Genomic DNA, 21244 nt, shown 5'->3' with positions numbered 1-21244 from the left:
CTTTCTTAATTTTTCGGTTTTTGTATTTCATTTTTTTTAATTAGTTAATTATGCCGTTATTTTCTTAGTGATGTTGCTCTTTATAGGTACCCGAAAACTTTAATGATTCGCGATTTAATCTGAATCGGCTTATCGTTATTTAGCCGCATCGAATTTTGTGCTTGTTCAGTGGTTTATGTATGTGTGTAATTATATTTTCAGAAATATTTTCCAGGTGCATGGCTTATGAATTATTAGTAAAACTTATTCTTGTGACATAATATTAACAGATTGCATTTAATATATTTAATCAATAGCATGGGCCTACATATTTACACCCGTATATGTTTGTAGTATATTATTTAGTTTAAAAAGTATAGTATAGTATCTACAAGAAGGTTCTATAGGAACCAATGTCAAAAGTGACGAGGAGTGTAGCACCGCCCATATTTAGGGGTAATCACTTATGTGAGGATCTATTCTACCATATTCAGCCAAATTATGATAAAATCCTAAAATTCCTATATTTCAATGTGAAAATTACCAAAATCGGGCTACAAGGACGTCTACTTCCCATATAAAAAAAATTTAAATTTCGTTTGATTATTTCGCAGTACTTAGTATACAAATCAATAAACAATTAATATAACGGGATACAATTTTGCACAATAAGTGCTTTTGAAGTATACCACCTATGGCCTAAAATTGTCTAAATCCAACCAAAACTGTTCAAGCCGCTAGGTAACCAATTTGTGGACTCCAGTATCTATAGTTGACTTTTCAGACAAAATCCACTCACGATTATAGTATATCTGTGTATCAAAAATTTATTTATTGAGTGAATACTTCCCTGAACCTCATATACCTAATATAAAGATTTTCGACCATCGCGAGACTTTATACCGCATACAACGCCCACTCCGTGAATTCCTCGGGCTTTGATTCTCGGATACACCTGATCATAGCCTTTGCTTACTTCTTTAATATGTAGTTTAGCCCACACCTGAAGGTCGTTGTAAGTTGCCAGAGTATAAAATATTCGGCTACACCCGAAACTATAAATGTTATTAATTAAAAAATGTTTTGTGACTTATTTAATATTTGCCGTTGTATTCCCATATTAAATTTTCAACTTTGAAAATGTGGTATTAATAGTGATTATTGTAAAGGCTAATTTACCACATTCATGGTAATTCATTGTATCAAGATTTGAGATCACCATTCTAATAGACAACATGCAAACCGGCGCCGAAAAAAGTTTCAAAACTATTTTCTCGCATTGATCAACTTTACGCTCGGTTTCGATAAGCTTCCAATCTCGCGCACAGTTTTGAAGCTGATTACTTGCATTCGTCGGCTTTGCGCTCGGTTCGGCTTTAAGCGTCTAGATTGCAGGCACCATTACTTGTTTTGTTTTAAAAACTATTTGAGTGTTACAACGAATATTAATAAATTTATTAATATTCCTGAAGTGGTGGTGCTCTGTAAACCGCGATTCTGACGAAAATTGTGTGCGCTACACAATTCGGTTGCAGTCGATCGATTTGACTAGATGCACAAGAAATCAGGTCTTTGCGTTGTCTGATGTGGTTTCTTATTGGCTAATGAATTTAGTGGGCTGCTTCTGTATCTAACAATATGAAAAATTAACTAATTCGGGAATGTTTACAATGCCGATAAAATATGTCAGTTTTATCCATGGACTCTCGTGATGCATTGCTTAGATTCAAGAAATTTTCTTTAAAACTTTCTATGGTCCGTTGTCATAAAAATAATATGTTTATTGGTTGAATAACTGAATTGCACTTTAATGGGGAACTGCTGGACCTTGGATACCAGGTAAATGAACTGATTGTAAGTATTTATTTGTTGTCTCGTGATTATTTGTATGACTGAAATAAAATTATATACATATTATATTTAAAGAGTGACTATTGCTAACCCTTCGAAATAATAGTCACATGGTGGAATAAATTTGAAAATGATCGGGAAATAACGACTTCACGTGGCATGATTCAATGCCGCAACAATACCGCTGCCATGTCGTTGTGATTTGTTCGTTTGGCTTCTTTTTTTTAACCGCATAATCAAATCAATTGATTTGAATTTCGAATTTTAGTGCTAGTGTAATCGCCGAGGAGACTCGTATAGTGTCTTAGAAATTGTGGCAACAGCGAAAGATAAGTTTTGTTTTCTTGTCTGTTTTCGCAAGTCAACCGCAGGCAGAAAATAACTCACTTAAAATAGCGCACCATAGTTAAAACACTTCCCTCGCAGCAATTTTTTCGACCGCTCACCTCACAGCCTTCTTGCATCTTTAGTGGCCATTTACATAATTACAATTGAATAAAACCAAATGAAAAATAAAAATAAATAACGCGTGAATCTATAACAATTGGGTAAATTTAGATTATTGGCAGTTGTTGCAGTCCATTCGTAAATTCTTCGCCGACGGATCGATCGATTTTTCGTGGCCAATATTTGAATGCTGCAGTTGGTTGGTGCTTTCCTTCGAAATCGACCTATTCACTATCGGTGCTGCAAATACAATTCTCGTCTTTAATCGTGCTTTGTCGTCGTTGAATTTCGACAAAGTCGAAAATCTTTTCAAGTTTGTTCGGCGCTTTTAATTTAGTTATAGTTAAAATTTCTATTCGAACGGATTCGAACGCTCTCTCCCAATCGATCCGCTACGTTGGAAAATTACCGAAAATAATATATGTATATAATTTTTGAGCTTTATTAACCGTTAACTAGTTCGAAAAGTTAAAAACTTGTTCATAAATCGAAATATTTTGTTTGTTTGTTCAACAAACGTCGACACGCTAATTTATTTGTAACCGTTTGTTTGATCCTTGATCGATAAAAAAAGTTCTCGAAACGATGGGAGAGACAGAAGGTGAAGTCGGTGCAGCCGATACGCGAGCCTCTGAGGAGCCCGAGTCGACTCCCGTGCAGGATACGTTAGCGGTTCCGGTACAGAAACGTAGGAAAGTGAAATCGCCTACTCCCGGTACGCTACGCGGTCGCAGTGCTACCCCGATACGCGGCAGGAGTCAGACCCCATTCTCTTTGTACTTGAACCGTCGCAGTGCTACACCTTCGACATGGCGAAGCATTACTCCTTTCTTAAAACGCGAGGAAAGAGAAAAAACTCCTTTCGAGCTTGGCAGAGACATTAAGACTCAAATAACTTGCAATAAAGCTGTTTTCGACCGAGCATTGATTATGGATATTACAGAGAGCGAGGAAGTTCAAAAACCTGTACGTTACATAACGACCGATATGTCTGTCATTGATCGTGCTGCCGTAATGGATGTATCGAATGTTGAGGTTATATACTTAATCGAGGAATATGAGGAGGTAGAAGAGGAGGAGGAAATCATTGAAGAGGTGAAGCCCAAAAAGAAAGGCAAAGGTAAAAAGGCTCGCACACCACGCAAAAGCGTCGAAAAGGATGCATCAGGATCTGGTGTTACGTCAGATACTGAAGGTGAGCCTGGTGACAGAGCTAGTACCGATCGCGAAGAGAGCATTGAGCCAGAGGATTTGGACGAGCCAGTAAAAAAGACGAAAAAGAAGGCTGCACCCAAGAAGAAGGAAAAGAAGGAGAAATCACCCAGCCCAAAATTGACCTTGAAATTAGAAATGGGCGGTGGTCAAAAGGCAAGCAAAAAGATGTTCGAGGAGCAGCAAAAGCAACAGGAAGCAAAGGATCTTGCGCCAAAGCCACCACCAAAAAAGAGCAAACTCGTTTTGCAAATGGAAGAGCAGGCCAGACAAGCGGCTAAAGCAGCAGAAGAAGAAGCAGCTAAAGCAGCTGCCAAACCTAAGGGCGAGACCTTTGCGGAGCGACAAGCACGTCTGAAGAAAGAGAAGGAAGAACAGGAACGCATTGAAGCAGAGTTACGAGCTGCATTACGCGCTCAAAAAGAGGCTGAACAGGGTGATGAAGATGAAACGGAGGAGCAAGACGAAGAGGGTGACGAAGAAGAAGAGGATGCTGGTGACGAATCCTTCGCCGGTACAGAGTCATATGGAGGCGAATACGCCGATGAAGGTGGTAGCGAATTTCGTGATGAAGATGAGGAAGCTGAAGATGCGGATGTGGTACCCGAACTTCCGAAATCTAAGAAGCGACGTGGCAGCAATTCATCTGAAGAGTTTACACGACCTAATCCTTATGACGAGGAACGCTGGAAACGCATCGCTGAAGAGGAGGGTGAAGAGTTTATGCAGCAAATGCGGAAATACAGTATGCGTATTCATAAAAGTGAGAAGGAACGTGATGCTGAGTGGCAACGTATAAGGGAGCAAGCTCGCTTGCCTCACTTCATTGTCTTCCTTACGGATCGTACTGTTGAAGCAGGCCATAATGTACGTATTTCTTGTGCAGTTGGTGGACCCGAGTTATCAGTGAAATGGTTCAAAGATGGCCGACAGTTGGAGCGTGATGCAACACATCGAATTATTAACAACAACAACATATTGGCTTTGGAAGTAGTCAATACGACGATATTAGATTCGGGCGAGTACTCCTGTACAGTGGCGAATTCCAATGACACCGTCACTTCGTCATGCTATGTGACTATTTATGAGGTATTCAAAGACGAGCCAGCACCACCTTCTTGCAAGCTGATCAAGGGTAAGGAAAACTCATCACTTCTAATAGGGATAGGGGTCAATTTTATGGATTAATAATTTCGTTTACAGAATACTATCACTTACGTGACGATGAACTAACCATTGAATGCCATCTACATGGTGTACCTCGTCCAGCTGTCGTCTGGATGAAAGGTGGACTTGATGTTAAACCAAGTTTTAAATTTACCATGCTTGAAGAAGCGCACGGCATATATAAACTGCTTATTTACAAACCAAACGACAAGGATAGTGGTACTTATATTTGCAAGGCAGCTAATTCCAGTGGTGAAGTCCAGATTAGTCATCATGTGGAAGTTGCGAAAAATAGACACTTCCATGCACGCGGTATTTTCCACGCACGTGATCGTTTGCAAAAAGACAAAGAGGCAACAGCAAAGAAAGCCATGGAAGAAGCGCTTCAGTCAAAGGCTGCATCCGATCGCAAGCGTACATCGACCGTAGCAGAAGCTAAGGAACGTGTTCACCGCGCTTCACCCGAGCCATTGGTATCCCCAAAACAAAAACTCAAGTTCGCTACGCAACTAAGAGATCGTATGGCTCTGGAAGGCAGTACTGTACGTTTTGTGTGTACTGTGATTGGACCTAGCCCTAATTGCCGCTGGATGAAAGATGACAAATGGGTTGTAGCTGGGCCAACCGTTAAAAATCTCTCGGAGGAAGGAAAAGCTATTCTTGAGGTGAGCAAGGTTACGTCCGAAGCATCGGGTGTTTACAAATGTGTGGCCAAAAACGATTACAGTGAAATCGACACGCAATGCTACTTCAAAGTGTATAGTGCCCAAGCCGATGGCGACGAACAAGAGCCGATCTTCGCTCTACCACTAAGAGGTATGAGAAGAGCAAATACTAACTCGAGTGTATTCACAGAGATTAGTGTTGGATTTATGTTATCCCCATCACTCACCATATTCGGGAGTCACATTCTCACGAAAATATTCGCGTGCCGTTTTTCATGTTTTGTTTGTAGGTGAAGAATCGAACTGTCTTATCAAACTACATTTGTGTAGTCGTTTATTCAAATCATTGAAACAACCGATTGGGGTCGAGGTGTTCATTCTTAAAATACATACAATAATACTTTTCACATTCTCACGGCAAGTGTTGCATTGTGTGTGATATTGTTGTGTATTCTTTGTGTGCCAGCATCTATTTGTCTCTTTTGAATTCGGTGCAACGCTTTGATGTATTTCTGTTCGCCTCCACAGATGTATATCATTCGTCCCAGAACGATTTAATTATTGATACGAAGGTGCGCGGCAACCCCCGCCCCAAGATTACATGGGTAAAGGACAATCTACCAGTAGTACTCGATGATCGTCGGGTACAGATCGAACATTTGGATGGCGTTTGTGAGCTGATCATTAACAAGCCAACGTCGAGTGATAGTGGTGTGTACACTTGCATTGCTGAAAATAAATTGGGCAGTCAGAAAACTACACACACAGTTGTAGTAGAAGTTGTGCAATCATCACGACGTTCGAGTTTATTATCTGGCGTAATGACTGAATCTGATAGTGAAGCTGGCACTGGAGATGCGAGTGGTAAGAAGGTCGAGAAGGGTAGTCGCCCTCCAAAAAGCAAGAAGAAGGATGATGATGCCGAGGCTGGCACATATGAGCGTCGCAGTCGTATGCCCGACCCTTCACCCAAACAACAATTGTATTTTATTGCGAATCTTTCGAATCGCTATGTAGCCGAAGGTTCCAAAGTCAAATTTCAGGCAGTTGTGGGCGGACCTGATGCCACATTCAAATGGCAGAAGAATGAACAAAATGTTACTTATGGTCCACGTATCCGTAATATGAGTCGGGAAGGAATGGCTTGCTTAGAGTTCGTCAATACCGCAGCTGAAGACTCGGCTGTTTACACGTTGACTGCACAGAATGAATTCTGCAAAATTACAACCTCGGCCTTATTGCATGTTTACTCGCCGAAGGTTAGTTCCGACGTGCAACCAATGTTTACACGCTCACTGAAAGGTAAGTACCTATGGCGTACAACCTTAAATGTGTATGTACATATATCTGCGATTAGTGTGGCATGAGAATTTTCATTGCCAATGATTTCGTAATCTCTAGAAAAAAGTAGCTTACATAATAATTAATTGTTTTGTTAAAAATTAGAAATCTATCATCTGAACACAAATGAACTCGTTTTGGAAACGGGAGTACGTGGACAACCAACACCACAAGTACAATGGTCGAAGGATAACTTCGAAATAAAGAATGGTGGACGTTACCAAATACTACAACATCAAGATGGCACTTGTGAGTTGATTATTGATCGGCCGGATGCAAAAGATTCCGGCAAGTATTTAGTGCGGGCAGAGAATAGTGCTGGTAAATCAGAGATTACGCACACTGTATTGTTTGAGGGTCAAGCGTCTCATATCGCTGAGAATATTCATGGTGTATTCCATGCCGATAAGAGTTTATTGCGTGCCAAGACAGCAGAGGACGAGAAGGCAGCCCCCTCAAAAGGTGAAGCCGCCGAAAGTGATGCAGAGGATAAAGAAGGCAAGGGAAAATCGAAGGCTAAAGCTAGAAAAGCTAAGAAAGAGGAGGAGGAAGTAACTTCGTCTGCAACTGAAATTATTTCAGAAACTGGAAGCCTTAAGAAACGAGAAAAAGTTATTGGCATACATTTCGCCACATCGGTTAGAGATCGTGTTGTGGCTGAAGGTTCGAAAGTGAAAATATCATGTTTCTTGGAGTCAAAGGAACCACAAGTCAAGTGGTTTAAGAATGATGAACCTATCGCTAATAGTCCAAAGATTAGGGGTCGTTACAGTGAAGGTTTGTGTTTATTGGAAATTGCTAGTGCTACGGTTGAGGATAGCGGTGTGTACAAGTGTTGGGCACGCGATGAAACCGGCGAAGCTTCTACATTCTGCAAATTGGAGGTTTATGCAGATCCAGGCACTGGTGATGTGCCACCCACATTTACACGTAACATTAAAGACACCTATCATGGAAAAATTCATGAATTACAGCTGGATGTACATGTTCGTGGTCTACCCACGCCATCTGTTACTTGGGTTAAGGATGGAGTTAAAGTTGAGTCGAGTGAAAAGTATCAGCAAATCGACCATGATGATGGTCTTTGTGAGCTGTTTATTATAGATCCAGTGCCGGCTGATAGTGGTAAATATGTTTGCCAAGCGGAAAATCGCGAAGGGAAAACTGAAATTAGTCATATTGTGACTGTGGAGCCTAGACGTAGGCGACCGGTTTCTCCATCTAAGGAGGCCAGACCACCAGTCAAGCCAACAACAGAGGAAGAAGAGAAGGAAGGTGAGGATAAGGAGGAGAAGAAAAAGAAGAAGAAAGCCAAGGATGAAGAGGAGGGTAGTGGAAGACGTGAGGCACCACCACCACCAGATCTAAAGAAATATCTGTACCTTAGAAACTTTCTATCTAATCGCACTGTGAAGGCTGGCAGCAACGTCAAGTGGATGGTTAACATCGATGGACCTGAGCCGACAGCCCGTTGGTTCCATGGCGAGCAACCAATTACTTTCGGACCCAAAAGTAAAATGTCTTGCCAGGATGGAATCGCATGGCTGAATTTGATTGGCGTTTCCGAAGAGGAGGCAGGTGAATACACACTCCGCGTGAAGGGTTCGGAAAATGAGGTTGTTAGTACTTGCCAACTTTTTGTCTACACTACTGGTAAAGAGGAGGTAGTAGCACCTGTTTTCACAGTGGGCATTAAAGGTAAAACGAAAATGTGATGTTCGATATTTATGTCTTGTCTTTTGGAACTGTGAGTGCAATGGTTTATTCGCAGAGGAAAGGTGCGCTATCATGTAAATGTATTTTCCGTAAATATTTAAACTAACATTGCTGCAACTAACGCATTGATTATAGGTAGGGTATTAAAAAGAAGTCAGAGCTAACCATCATATCCTGTTAATGTAACATTATTATTTGTGTTCGCCTTGTTAAACCATTTCATAGATTCATACCACAAAGATCGGAATGAGATCACACTCGAATGTAAGGTATCCGGAAATCCCAAACCTCAAATATATTGGCAAAAGGACAATACTTTGTTGCCATTGGACAGTGAGAAGTACAAGTATGTGGAGTTAGGCGACGGGGTCATACAATTATTAATCACAGAGCCGGTTAAGGCTGATACCGGTCTATATACATGCTACGCAGAGAATGACAGTGGACAAATGAAGATAAGCAAATTTTTGGATATATCCGATTATGTGCAAAAATTAACCCAAAAGCGAACTCTGCAAAAAGTCATACAAGAACAGGAGCCGACTGCTGCAACCCATGAAAACGAGCGTGAAAGCAGTGCGCAGCTCAAGTCCAAGGTAAAGGATGAGAAGCTTAAACTGACCGCTGAAACGACAATGAAGCCAATGTCGATAGCTGAGGGCAATAAGGTGCAGCTCATATTTTATGTAAGTGGTTACATCGAAGAAGTTTATTGGTTGCGTGGTGAGGAACGCGTGACGAAGGACACACGACACAAAATGTATAATATCAACGGCGCCATCAGTTTGGAGATACACAACGCCAGAGCCGACGATACGGGCACGTACAAGTGTGTGGTGCGCAATAACAAAAACACCATTGAAAGCTCCTGTGATTTGACGGTCTACGAGCAGACAACCGGCAGACTGCCCAGCAGTTTTGCGGACAATATCAAAGGTAAACATCTGAAAGTATTGTAGTTTTGAAAAATAGAATTTACAGTATCCCTTGAATAAATATTTACCAATTATGTGGGGAAACCAATTAACTAGGTTCAGTTGATGCATATATTTTTGACCGGTCAAGTTATTCAAATAAGTGGGAAAATATATTAAACGGGGGATACTGTATTTGCAGACATAGTTGTCCACAAGAACTTAATTCAATAAATCCTTTGCATTACATATGCGAATTTTATTTCAGAATCTTATGATGCAAATCGCAACGAAATCACACTCAGCTGTCAAGTGCACGGTCGACCGAATGTAACGTGGCTTCGTGATGACCATAGTATTTCCAACAATCGCTACAAGTCCACTGAAGAAGTAGGTGGTATACGCAAACTGATAATACGCAATCCGATCCCGTCGGACTGTGGTATCTTTGCTTGCTTCGCCGAAACTAATGAACACATCCACGCTATTAGTAAATCCATACGCACCGGTGATCTTAAACAGTTGATGACTGCGAGTGTAGATGTTACCACTAATGGTGAATATGTATCACATATGAGACGTTCATCACAGACGCCATACGAAACGATGACAAGTAACGGTGAAACATCATCTCACTTTACTACAGAAGAAGTTATCAAACGCAGTCGAGAGCGACGCCCATTGGGCATGATATCACAGAGCAAACCATTATTCAGTACCCTCTTACACGATCGGACGGTAGCTGAGGGTTCTAGCATACGACTGAGCTGTAATGTAGTCTGTGATGGGGACACACGTATTGAGTGGTTGAAGAATCATCGTCCACTTCCTAATGACGGTCAATATCTGACCATGTTCCGTAATGGTATTGCCTCGTTGGATATTGCTGCAACGAGCGTTGAAGATAGCGGAAACTACACTTGCCGTGCCATCAACGACTATGGTGAAACATTCACCCACGCACAGCTGAGAGTCTACAAACATTACGAGAACGCTGTACAACCTTCCGCTTTTGTACAATCCATCAGAGGTGTGACATTGTGGAAGAATGAGTTAAAAAGTTATAAATTTATTAATATTACCGACTTTAGGGGATTTAAAGAAATTTCAGAAATGTGATAGGGTTAAATCAATTAATTTTTTGCTTGTCGTGATCGGTGATTAATTGTTTCTATGTTTGTTTCTGATCAATTCAGATAAAAGAAGGTGGCAATTAAATTCAGAGGGAAGTCAAGTTGGTTTCTCCTTAACTTGATTGTACGATTTAACTTTTGTTCTGAAATAACTAACTAAAACTACTTGAAATCCTTCCGTTGAAGGTTACTTCTGATATTGGAACATTTGTAATAACTGTAATTCTTCATGAATATCAATGTATCTGGGTTTGATTGCCTTCTGCTCTTGTCGCATCGTTCACAACTTTTTATTAACTCTCATATTGTTTTCAATAGACACTTACTCCATCAATGAGAATACATTGGTGTTGGATTGTCGTGTACGTGGTAAACCTCGCCCTGATATTCAATGGATGAAGGGTTCGGATCTGCTTAACGAAGATGACCGTTATAACATTGTTAACTCTGCTGATGGCTATACTAAATTGACAATTAATAATCCAACGGAAAAGGATTCCGGTCTTTATGCCTGCGTAGCCCGCAACGAGGCAGCAGAAAATAAAATTACTCACCAAGTCGATTTTGTGGGACGCGAACGGTTCGCGCTTGAAAAGACACACGGTTACTTCCACCGTGACCCCAATAAGCCACACTTTGTGGTGCCGTTGAGCAACCAAACAGTGAGTCCCGGCGGAACGGTTGCTATTTCAGCAGAATTCATGAAATCGTCTACGCCTTTGGAAGTACAATGGTTACGCAATCGTCAAACTGTCGCCGGCCAACCAGGCATAAAAACCTTCATGGAAGGTGGTGTTTACACATTAGCCATATTGAATGCACAACCCGAAGTGGAGGGCACTTACACATGCCGCGCTTCGAATGCTTTCGGACGCATTGAATCGCACGTAAGTGTCGATGTTGCTGCCGGTGCCCCGAAAAATGAACGGCCACCACTCTTCTTATCGCGACCAGAGCCCGACATGAAAATATTAGTGGGCGATCCATTCTCCATTTCGTTCCGTATTGCGGGCGAACCGAAACCTAAATGTGAGTGTCTGAAGTCGTATAATTTTTAATTGAATTGATTTTGTTATTTATCTTGTGCATTTTCAGTAACTTTCTTGAAAGGCACCAAAGATATTACCAAATCCGATAGAGTCAGTAAGGAAGTGTCGGATGATTACACCAGATTCACGGTGCAAAGCTCACAAATCGCTGACTCGGGTACTTACTTCGTCGTTGCGCGTAATAACTTCGGCACAGATCGTGTATTTGTAACAGTTGCGGTAAGTCACAAAAAGTTAAAAAACATCTTACAGCGAATGCTTTTTTTTTGTTAAAAAGTTTTTGATAAACTAATCACTATGAGAATCCACGAAGAGCAAGAGCAAACTAGTTACTATATTTATGCACCTCTCCATATTTATCAACTCTCACATGGACAAAACCGAAAGAAATAGTGGACTTTGGAAAGTATGCAAGTGATTGATTGTTCGTCATTAGCTGTGCCTTGCTCTTCCCATCAAATGAGTTTTCAAAGCACTAACCGCTACTCGCTTTCTTAACTTTTTTATTGTAGGTTAAGGCTCCCAAACGGAAAGAAAGTAGCGCTAGCAAATAGGCTCTGCTTGAGTACTAAGTCTTCTAAATATGGAGATGCTATATTTGTTTTATATTTTGTTGTTGCGTATTTCGTGCTGTTTGTTTATTTTATGCAATTTTCCCAAATTTTTGTTCTGTGAGTGATTGTTCTGATTTCCTGATTTTTTTATGTCCGCGTATGTGTGTACACCATTTAAATAAATAGGTAATGCCACGCGCACGCTCCGAAACACCAACATCGCCACGCTGGGGTCAGCGACTCGAAAGTTTCCCTGACATTTCTTATTTCAGAGGTGAGTTTTCAAATTGGATTTTATATATCATGTAACTGTAATCCCTGTGGTGGTGATCGTGACCCAGCAAATCATTTTGTTCGTCTTACATATCAATTGTCGATGTTTTAAACCGTTGTTTTTGTTTCGTCACCTTCGGTGTTCGAATTACTATATACGTTCTCGAGCCTTACAATTTTTCTTAACTTCTTCTCCAACTTTTGACGTTTTTTGCAGATTTTTGAAAAGCGCTGTATGGACTTGAATTTGTTTGCAATGGTTTAAAGTTCAAACTTTTTGAAAATTTATAATTTCACAACAGTGTATTTAAATTTCTTTGGTATTCCTGGTCGATAAATTGATCTTCTATTTTTACAATTAGTTTAACACGATTGTATTACAATATTTTTATGCGTTTCCTATTCAATGTGATCAATTTATTTTAAATGGTTTACATCATATCCAGCTTATACATTTAGATACAAAAAAAATATAAATAATAAATAAAAATGTTTCTCCGGGGAGTTGCATGGTGTTTTATTTAGTTCGAACAGATTTCCTAGGATTCAAATTGATCTTGGTCGACAGGTCATCACCACCGTCCTTTTTTCAGATAACATGACTTTTAAGCATTTATCAACTTTCTTTATTTCAACTTGCCGCAGATCCTCCAGGTCCGATCTCTACGGAACCTTTGGTTGTCGATTCCGGACCCTCACACATCTCCCTCTCATGGGGTAAGCCAGCGCGAGACAATTCTGCACCCGTTATTGCCTATCGCATTGATGCTTGGGTTGTTGGCCACGAAGGTGGTGCTATGTGGAAGGAATTGGGTCTGACACCTATAAATTCGTTTGATGCGTTTAATTTGAAGCCCAATGTTGAATATCACTTCCGCGTAACGCCAAAAAATCGTTACGGTTGGGGTCCATCGGTACAGACAAGTAGTCCACTGCAGGTGGGAGGCGCTGAATGCTTGCCCGAGTTCGTTAAAATACTACCTGGCCAGTTGAAGGCTTTACTTGGTACACAACTTATATTCGAATGTACGGTGCGTGGCGCGCCACGTCCACAAATAGACTGGTATAAGGATGGCATGCATATTAGTCCACTAGCCGAACGTATCAGAATTCGTCAAATTGGTTCAACTTGCACGCTGATCATTGCTCCAGTTTCTGAATTGGATGCAGGTCGTTATACTTGCGAAGCAACTAACTCCAAGGGCAGAGTATCGACTTTTGCGCGCTTACAAATCGTCACCGATCCTCGTTTATATGAAGCCGATACTAAACTGAAGCAAATTGTTCATTCCGCCGATGTTGCTCATGCTGGTGACACTTTACCAATATTCACAATGCGCCTGCGAGATCGACGGGTGCAAATGACCTATCCTGTGCGTTTGACTTGCCAGGTTATGGGTCATCCAAGCCCAGAAATTATGTGGTACAAAGACGACCAGCAAATTGTAGAGAATCGTCGTTGTCTTATCACGAGCGATGGTCAGTTTCATACACTTGAATTGGCTAGCACCGTACTAGATGATAGTGGAATTTATACTTGCACGGCTAAAAATGAACTTGGTTCGGTATCGTGCCACTGTTCGCTTGTCGTCGATAAAGGTATACGCGCTTACATATCGCCCGAGTTTTATATGCCGCTAGACCCCTTGTATATATATCAAGAGGGACAAGAAATACGCCTCGCCGCTAAAGTGGAAGCCTATCCAACCGTGGGAGTTTCATGGCATCGTAATGGCGTACGATTGCGTCCAAGCAGACGCATAAATGCCACTCTGGATTCTAACGGTTTTGTTGAATTAATAATTGCCGACGCAACCATACACGACGCTGGCATTTATGTTTGTGTCGCTTCAAATGCCGTTGGCAAAGTAGAAAGTAGCTGTCGCGTGGTGATAGAAGAGCTCGATGAAGATCAACAACAGCAAAAGCAATGCAGTAGCAGCCAGATACCGGCTATTGTAAAAAGTGATTTACCGTAAGATCCGTAATATTACATAAATACGAAATATTCTTGATTAAATTTCTGAAATTGCAGGTACTCCAAGGAACCCATGTTTGTTGTCAAACCACGTTCTAGTGAGGCCTATGAAGGTGACACAGTAATAATATTCTGTGAGGTTGTCGGCGATCCAAAGCCCGAAGTTGTATGGCTGCGCGATTTCTTGAATGTAAGTTGAACTTTATTTAATTAAAGGAAAGCAGTATAGAAAATCTTAGCTGTAAATATTGGTATATTTACCAATGAAATTGGATTATCCAAAATATCGATCATATAAGTAAGTTAGGTTCAAGTCGAAACCGCCACTATCCACGGCATATAGCTGCCATAGAAACTGATCGATCAAAATCAAGTTCTCGTTTGGAATCTTTTGTATTTGTATCGGTTAATAAGGATTCACGTTAATTCTTGTGTTGTCTTAATTTTTTTTTTTGAAATCTTAAATTAGAAACTGCTGCCGTAGCTACGTCTCAGATAGAATCCGTCCTATAGCTCTATATAACGGGTGATTTTTTGAATTTGGTCAAAGAGAAAGATGCTCAGTATGCTTTGACATTTCATCATGAATAGACTTACTAACGAGCAACGCTTGCAAATCATTGAATTTTATTACCAAAATCAGTTGGCAGAAAATCCGCTTTTTTATCGACAAATTTTGTTCAACGATGAGGCTCATTTCTGGTTGAATGGCTACGTAAATAAGCAAAATTGCCGCATTTGGGGTGAAGAGCAACCAGAAGCCGTTCAAGAACTGCCCATGCATCCCGAAAAATGCACTGTTTGGTGTGGTTTGTACGCTGGTGGAATCATTGGACCGTATTTTTTCAAAGATGCTGTTGGACGCAACGTTACGGTGAATGGCGATCGCTATCGTTCGATGCTAACAAACTTTTTGTTGCCAAAAATGGAAGAACTGAACTTGGTTGACATGTGGTTTCAACAAGATGGCGCTACATGCCACACAGCTCGCGATTCTATGGCCATTTTGAGGGAAAACTTCGGACAACAATTCATCTCAAGAAATGGACCCGTAAGTTGGCCACCAAGATCATGCGATTTAACGCCTTTAGACTATTTTTTGTGGGGCTACGTCAAGTCTAAAGTCTACAGAAATAAGCCAGCAACTATTCCAGCTTTGGAAGACAACATTTCCGAAGAAATTCGGGCTATTCCGGCCGAAATGCTCGAAAAAGTTGCCCAAAATTGGACTTTCCGAATGGACCACCTAAGACGCAGCCGCGGTCAACATTTAAATGAAATTATCTTCAAAAAGTAAATGTCATGAACCAATCTAACGTTTCAAATAAAGAACCGATGAGATTTTGCAAATTTTATGCGTTTTTTTTTTTTAAAAAGTTATCAAGCTCTTAAAAAATCACCCTTTATAAGGTGATCCAATTCGAGAATCCCTACGTCTACAGAAACTTCAAATTTAAGGGGGAATGTTTATTATCATTTGAAAAAAGCATTCTTTGGCATTTGCTTCTAAATGATTATCTTTTTCAAAAGTAGGCCTCGGCTACGTCCCAGATAGTCCATCCGTTAAGTCCAATTTTCGATGACTCGTTCGAGCATTTCGTCTCGTAACTGGCGAATGAGTAGTGTGATGTTTTGCTCCAAGACCTGAATCGAAGCGGGATTGTCCGTATAGGCTTTAACTTTACTCTTTACATATCCCCACAGAAAAAGGCTAACGGTGTGATTTCATACGATCTTGACGGCCAAACAACCGGCCGAATTTTGAAATTATCTGGTAACCGAAATATTTTCTCAATAAATCCATTGATTGATGCGATCTGTGGGAACTGCGCTCTCTTGTTGAAACCAAATGTCGCCGAGATCACGAGTTTCAATTTCAGTCGGTTATCATGGCGCGATAATAGCTGCCATTGGCAGTTACGGCATCATTTTTGAATAAATATGGACCGATGGTTCCACCGGCCTACAAATCAGACCAAACCGTTGCTTTTTCTGGATGAAAAGGCAGCACTTGAGTCTCTTCCGGTTGATTTTCGTCACAAATGCAGCAAGTTTGCTTGTTTACATGCCCATTGAGCTAGAAATAAGCCTCATCGCTGAACAAAATTTGGCTCGAAAACATCGGAATTTCTTGTTAAGTTTCAAGAGTCCGTAGAGCGAAGCGATGTCGCTTGGGAAGGTCGAGCGGCTTCAGTTCTTGTACAAGTTGTATTTTGTATCACTGTTGGTGTACACGCTCAGTTACGGCTGCTATATTTTCTTCACTGCGTGCTGGACGTAGACCGACCGTTCGGTCGAATATCATCCAGTAATGAATGCTGGGTCTCAAGATGAATGATGGTGTTGTGAATAGTATGCTCAGTAGGCCAATTGTGTTGACCATAAGTTGCGCTAAGCGTGCGAAACACAATCTTTACTGAACGAGAATTTTCGTAATAAAGTTGAACGATTTGTAAACGTTGTTCAGGCGTAAGTCGTTCAATGATGAAATTCCAAACAATACTGAGCAAAAAACATGACAACTTGAGACGACTCACGCGTGATCTATCAAAAAAGGCTATTGAAGAAAGTACCTTCACTTGGATCACTCGTTTTTATATTCTTAATAATTTCTTCAAGGATGACTTAATTTCATGAGCATCGGATGTGAAATGGTGAAATTACGAAATTATGTAAGATTCACCTAACTTCCAGTCACAGGCATTGTAATAATTGAATATTTCTTTTGTTTCGCTTTGGAATGCTTGGTAGAAATTTATGAGCATGAGACAAACGACAGCTATTTGACGCTCGATGACAACCTGAAGCGGCTGTAAAGGTAAATACTGTTATTATTAAATCTGATCAGTTCAAACGATACACCCTTTAGAAAAATTTATTGCGTGTTGTAGAAAGCGTAAATACATTACAATACAACAGCTGATTGAACTTCGTAGCCCCTTGCACTTCTGTTACCAACCGTTTTGCAACAAAAGCGTCGGCAGCGTAATGAATCACTTCAGCGGTCATTAAAGTGGCAGAATCTCGTTAGAGTCGCATTCGTGACGTTAATGGGCGCATTGTCAATACAATGCACGCCGAAAGCACGACTCAAACGAAGTGCGACAGGTGAGCGCAGGTTGCTATTAGCTTCCAAATTCGTTTTAGTTCAGCACTTGAGCGCTACGAAAGCAAATGTGGGTTGAACGCGCGCGCTCCTACTAGTCTAACAACTGAACATATGTTCTTGTGTGTGTGTATTTAGCTAAGCAGCCACATACTTTCATAAAAACATTTAATAAATGTGACAAGCTGAAATTGCGAAAAAATAAACTCAATATAACGGTAAAACGCCCCTACGCCAATATTCATCGAACTGCATCCAAACAGCCTCTGTTTATCAATTCCAATTGCAGTAATAAGTTAATTTCGTGTTCTGCTGGTGTGTGTGTGTGTGCGTACACGTCCGTGTTGCTGTTTCGGTTGCGTAGCATTTCTACGTCACAGAGTGCGCCCACAAATGGTTTAACTGCTGGCTGCACGTGCGTGGCTTCAGCATGCTCGCCCTCGCCATCGCCCTCGACTAGTTTGTTTTTGTTTTGTCGTCTAGAATAAGAAAGCGAAAATTAGTTTAGCTGAGAAAAGTACTTGAAAACAATTTTCCAGATTGGAAGTACTTCATAGAAGGCGTTTCGGCTGCCTGCGATCGGTTTGACGCGAATATTGTGTGATTTTGCATTGGCATTACTGTTGAAACTTTCACGCCATTAAGACGTGCGTAAACTGCAACAGTCGACGATAAGAAACTCAGGGATTATAGTTTTACAGTTGCTTTGCTTGTGTAAGAGATTTGTGTGTTTGATTGGTATCCTTTTTGAACATTCGATCTGTGCGCGTAAACAAATGCAAAGTGTTTAAAACAGTGAAAAAATTTGACTTGTAAAAGCTTCGTGAATTTGGAATTTAATTGAATTTAACGGCATTCAGTGAAGGTAATTATTATTTATATAGTAAAGTAAGTTGGACAGTCGACATTATGTATACTCGTATATGATATGTATGTATATTAACCTATAGTTCCGCGGGGGAGCAAGGGACCACAATGCGACTCTTCCATTTATTTCGGTCTTGTGCTAGCCTCATTATCATGGTTTCTTGGACCTTAGGTATTTCGATGTCCGAATTCCTTCTCCAGGTTAGAACAGATCGGCCTTCTCTTCGGCTGCCATGATTTCAGTCGATAACGTTCCGAGTGATTATTTTCGGGCTTTCGTCCATACCTGAACCAGCCGCATTTTCTTTGGAGAATTTCGGTGCACAGGGTGTTGGAGACGGTGACGCAACAGAAAATGCTTGCCGCATTGGCATATTGCGAAACCATCGGTTTGTGACAATTAGCAGTCTGTGGATGTTAAAGATTCCATATTCCTCAGCCGTATAGAAGTGTTGACTCAACATTGATGTTCAATATTTATTGGGCATCAAAAGCTTGCTTGGTCTTCTTTATGGTATACGGTAGGTGTACTGCCAGAGAAATGTAAAAATGATATGCTGAGCCCATAAGTGAATAGCATATAAGTGTCGCTGAGGTTCGATAGATTTTATTAAAAGCAAAATTTATTAAAACAACTTTTTTGACGTTGCGTCCTTTAATAAACGCTGTATAAAATTTTATTTGCAATGGTCTCCTTTTGCTTTCACACAAACTAGCAAAGGATTCGGCCATTGACCAATAGCAGCACGCATAGTTTAACATTTTCTGTGAGGTATACGATTCGTGCTTAAACTCCGACCACAAACTGTAGCCCAATATATTCAAATCCAGACGGCCAATCAACTGAATCCATGAAACCAGGAATAATGCCGCTTTTGTCCTCCTTTTTCACAGAAGTGAAGAGGTATAACGACATTAGGGGATATTCCTCACCAAACCATTGCAACACTCGGATAGTGACCACATTGAACCCTTGGAATATAATTTTTTTGGTCTTCCGAAGTATTTGCGTAGATTATGTGCAGAATTCATTTCAAGAGCTAGTATTAAATTCAATTCATCGTCATCCAAAAACGTTCTTAGTAATTTTCTTTTACGACTTACTTGTTTGGACGTTGACTGCAGTCATCGCCTTCGGTTCTCACATGACTTACATAGAATTGAGTAAACCGTCTGATAAAAAGCTCGGATAACATTTATCAAGCTACGTTTTGGTGTCAGCAGAATTTTTTTCACCAAAAAAAGTATTCAACTAATGCCTTTTTAAACTATTCAGTCTGACGTACTCTTCTGCTTTGATGCATTGAAATGGGATCAATTTTGAGATTTCTTCTTAGCAGACTATCGCTGTTAGATTAATCAACGTTCAACATATAACTAAGCGTTGTCGTTCATTAAATCAATTTCAATTTTTTCTAAGAAAGAATGTCGTATCGCAACTAATTAACTTATACTCCAAGGCATACATACATATGTAGGTCTTCTTATTTATTTTCTATAATAAAACTCATAAGTCGCTTATTATATTAAAAATAATTCACTTTAGCTAATATAAATGTACACATATGCATATACATATGTACATATGTATAGTGAAGTAAATAGGAATGACATATCTGTGTATGTATGTATATGTTTATACTCTGATCAGGGTATATTTAGTTTGCCACGAAATTTGTAGCTCCCAGATGGTCTGAGGCTTCCTTCTGGGTGTTACAAACTTACCCTATAACACAATATATATATACGTATGTATATAAATGATCAGCATAATGAGCTGAGTCGATTTAGCTATGTTCGTCTGTCTGTATATACACGAACTATTCCTTCAGTTTTATAGATATCAATCTGAAATATTGCACACTTTCTTTCCTCCCAAAGAAGGATTTGTCGGAACCGCCGAAATCGGATACGATGTAGCTGTCAGACAAACTGTACAATGAAAATCAAATCATTGCCTAGGAAAAAATTGTATTTAACGACATATCTTCAAGAATTTTCGATCATTCTGATCGGACCATTTTAGCATATAGCGGTCATAAAAACTGACCGATCAAACTACGGTTCGTGTATGAAATCTTTTAAATTTGTGAATGGTATCGTAGCGCCGTTTCAAATGAAGTTAAATTTTTTTGTTAATTTCATGTACATATGTATGTGTGAAAAAAATCGTATAAAAGGATATGACAAAAAGAATAATTACTTACATACATATGTATGTATATGTATGATTTTGTCACTCTATTACTCTATTATAAGCAGCATTTGCCTAATTGTTGTTATTGTCGCCATTAGCACATAAACCTACACGTATTCACACGTACATAGACACAGGTACATATGTATGAACATATTCATTGTATGTACTTCTAAAATTAACAATACATAAACTATTCGCCTTATAAGTGAAGTTCAATAAAAACGAGTATTGTTGTCTGTCTACAAAAACTCAAAAACATTTTGTTCCTGTGGCAAAGTTTTTATTAATCGCTTGCAACTCTGCCTGACAGCAATCTTGAAACCACATGAAAAACTGCATCATACATACTTACATACATATGTATGTATGTATATATAGAAATTACTAAAATCTATAGCTACTGCTACTATTCATTTGTACATAATATACCATGCGTACACATTTATATACATATATGTACATATATACATACATATATTTATGAAAATATAAAACATCGCGAATTGAAATAAATACATATGTATGTACCGAGTTGGCCTCAGTGCCAATCCAGCCGTAATTTTTACCGATTTGGCGTGGCGCGCATGCCCCCTGCGCATGTTTTACTCACGTACGTATGTACACAGAAACGGTCATATGTACATACATATATGTATGTATATATTTGTCAGCTAATTATTGCTGTTATTCGGAGTCCGCATGCGCCACTGTTCTTATTTATCACATTTTATTTGTTTTGTTTTTGTTTAAACCTTAAAATCTCCTCGGCGACTCGGCGATCAAATTACCGCA

General features: G+C 40.0%; 1 protein-coding gene across 15 annotated transcripts in view; it reads left to right on the top strand.

Annotated features, from left to right (window-relative positions):
- Positions 1-21244, top strand: part of LOC105227669 (myosin light chain kinase, smooth muscle) — a 101306-nt gene that overhangs the window by 53302 nt on the left and 26760 nt on the right. For 12 of the 15 annotated variants that reach the window (XM_049450883.1, XM_049450892.1, XM_049450890.1 and 9 more), the window contains 7 exons: positions 8604-9314; positions 9561-10322; positions 10744-11454; positions 11521-11693; positions 12215-12302; positions 12947-14276; positions 14337-14469. In XM_049450883.1, the coding sequence (XP_049306840.1) occupies positions 8604-9314; positions 9561-10322; positions 10744-11454; positions 11521-11693; positions 12215-12302; positions 12947-14276; positions 14337-14469 (3908 nt within the window). Of the gene's footprint in view, positions 1-2125; positions 4625-4692; positions 5473-5849; positions 6624-6767; positions 8361-8603; positions 9315-9560; positions 10323-10743; positions 11455-11520; positions 11694-12214; positions 12303-12946; positions 14277-14336; positions 14470-17440; positions 18251-21244 lie in introns of those variants that run through there. The other 3 variants (XM_011207136.4, XM_049450895.1, XM_019990833.3) reach the window with 3 other exon arrangements.

The sequence above is a fragment of the Bactrocera dorsalis genome, chromosome 3 (genome assembly GCF_023373825.1).
Source record: "Bactrocera dorsalis isolate Fly_Bdor chromosome 3, ASM2337382v1, whole genome shotgun sequence".
NCBI lineage: Eukaryota > Metazoa > Arthropoda > Insecta > Diptera > Tephritidae > Bactrocera > Bactrocera dorsalis.
The sequence above is the reverse complement of the archived record's forward strand: the minus strand, read 5'-3'. Positions and strand labels throughout refer to the sequence as shown.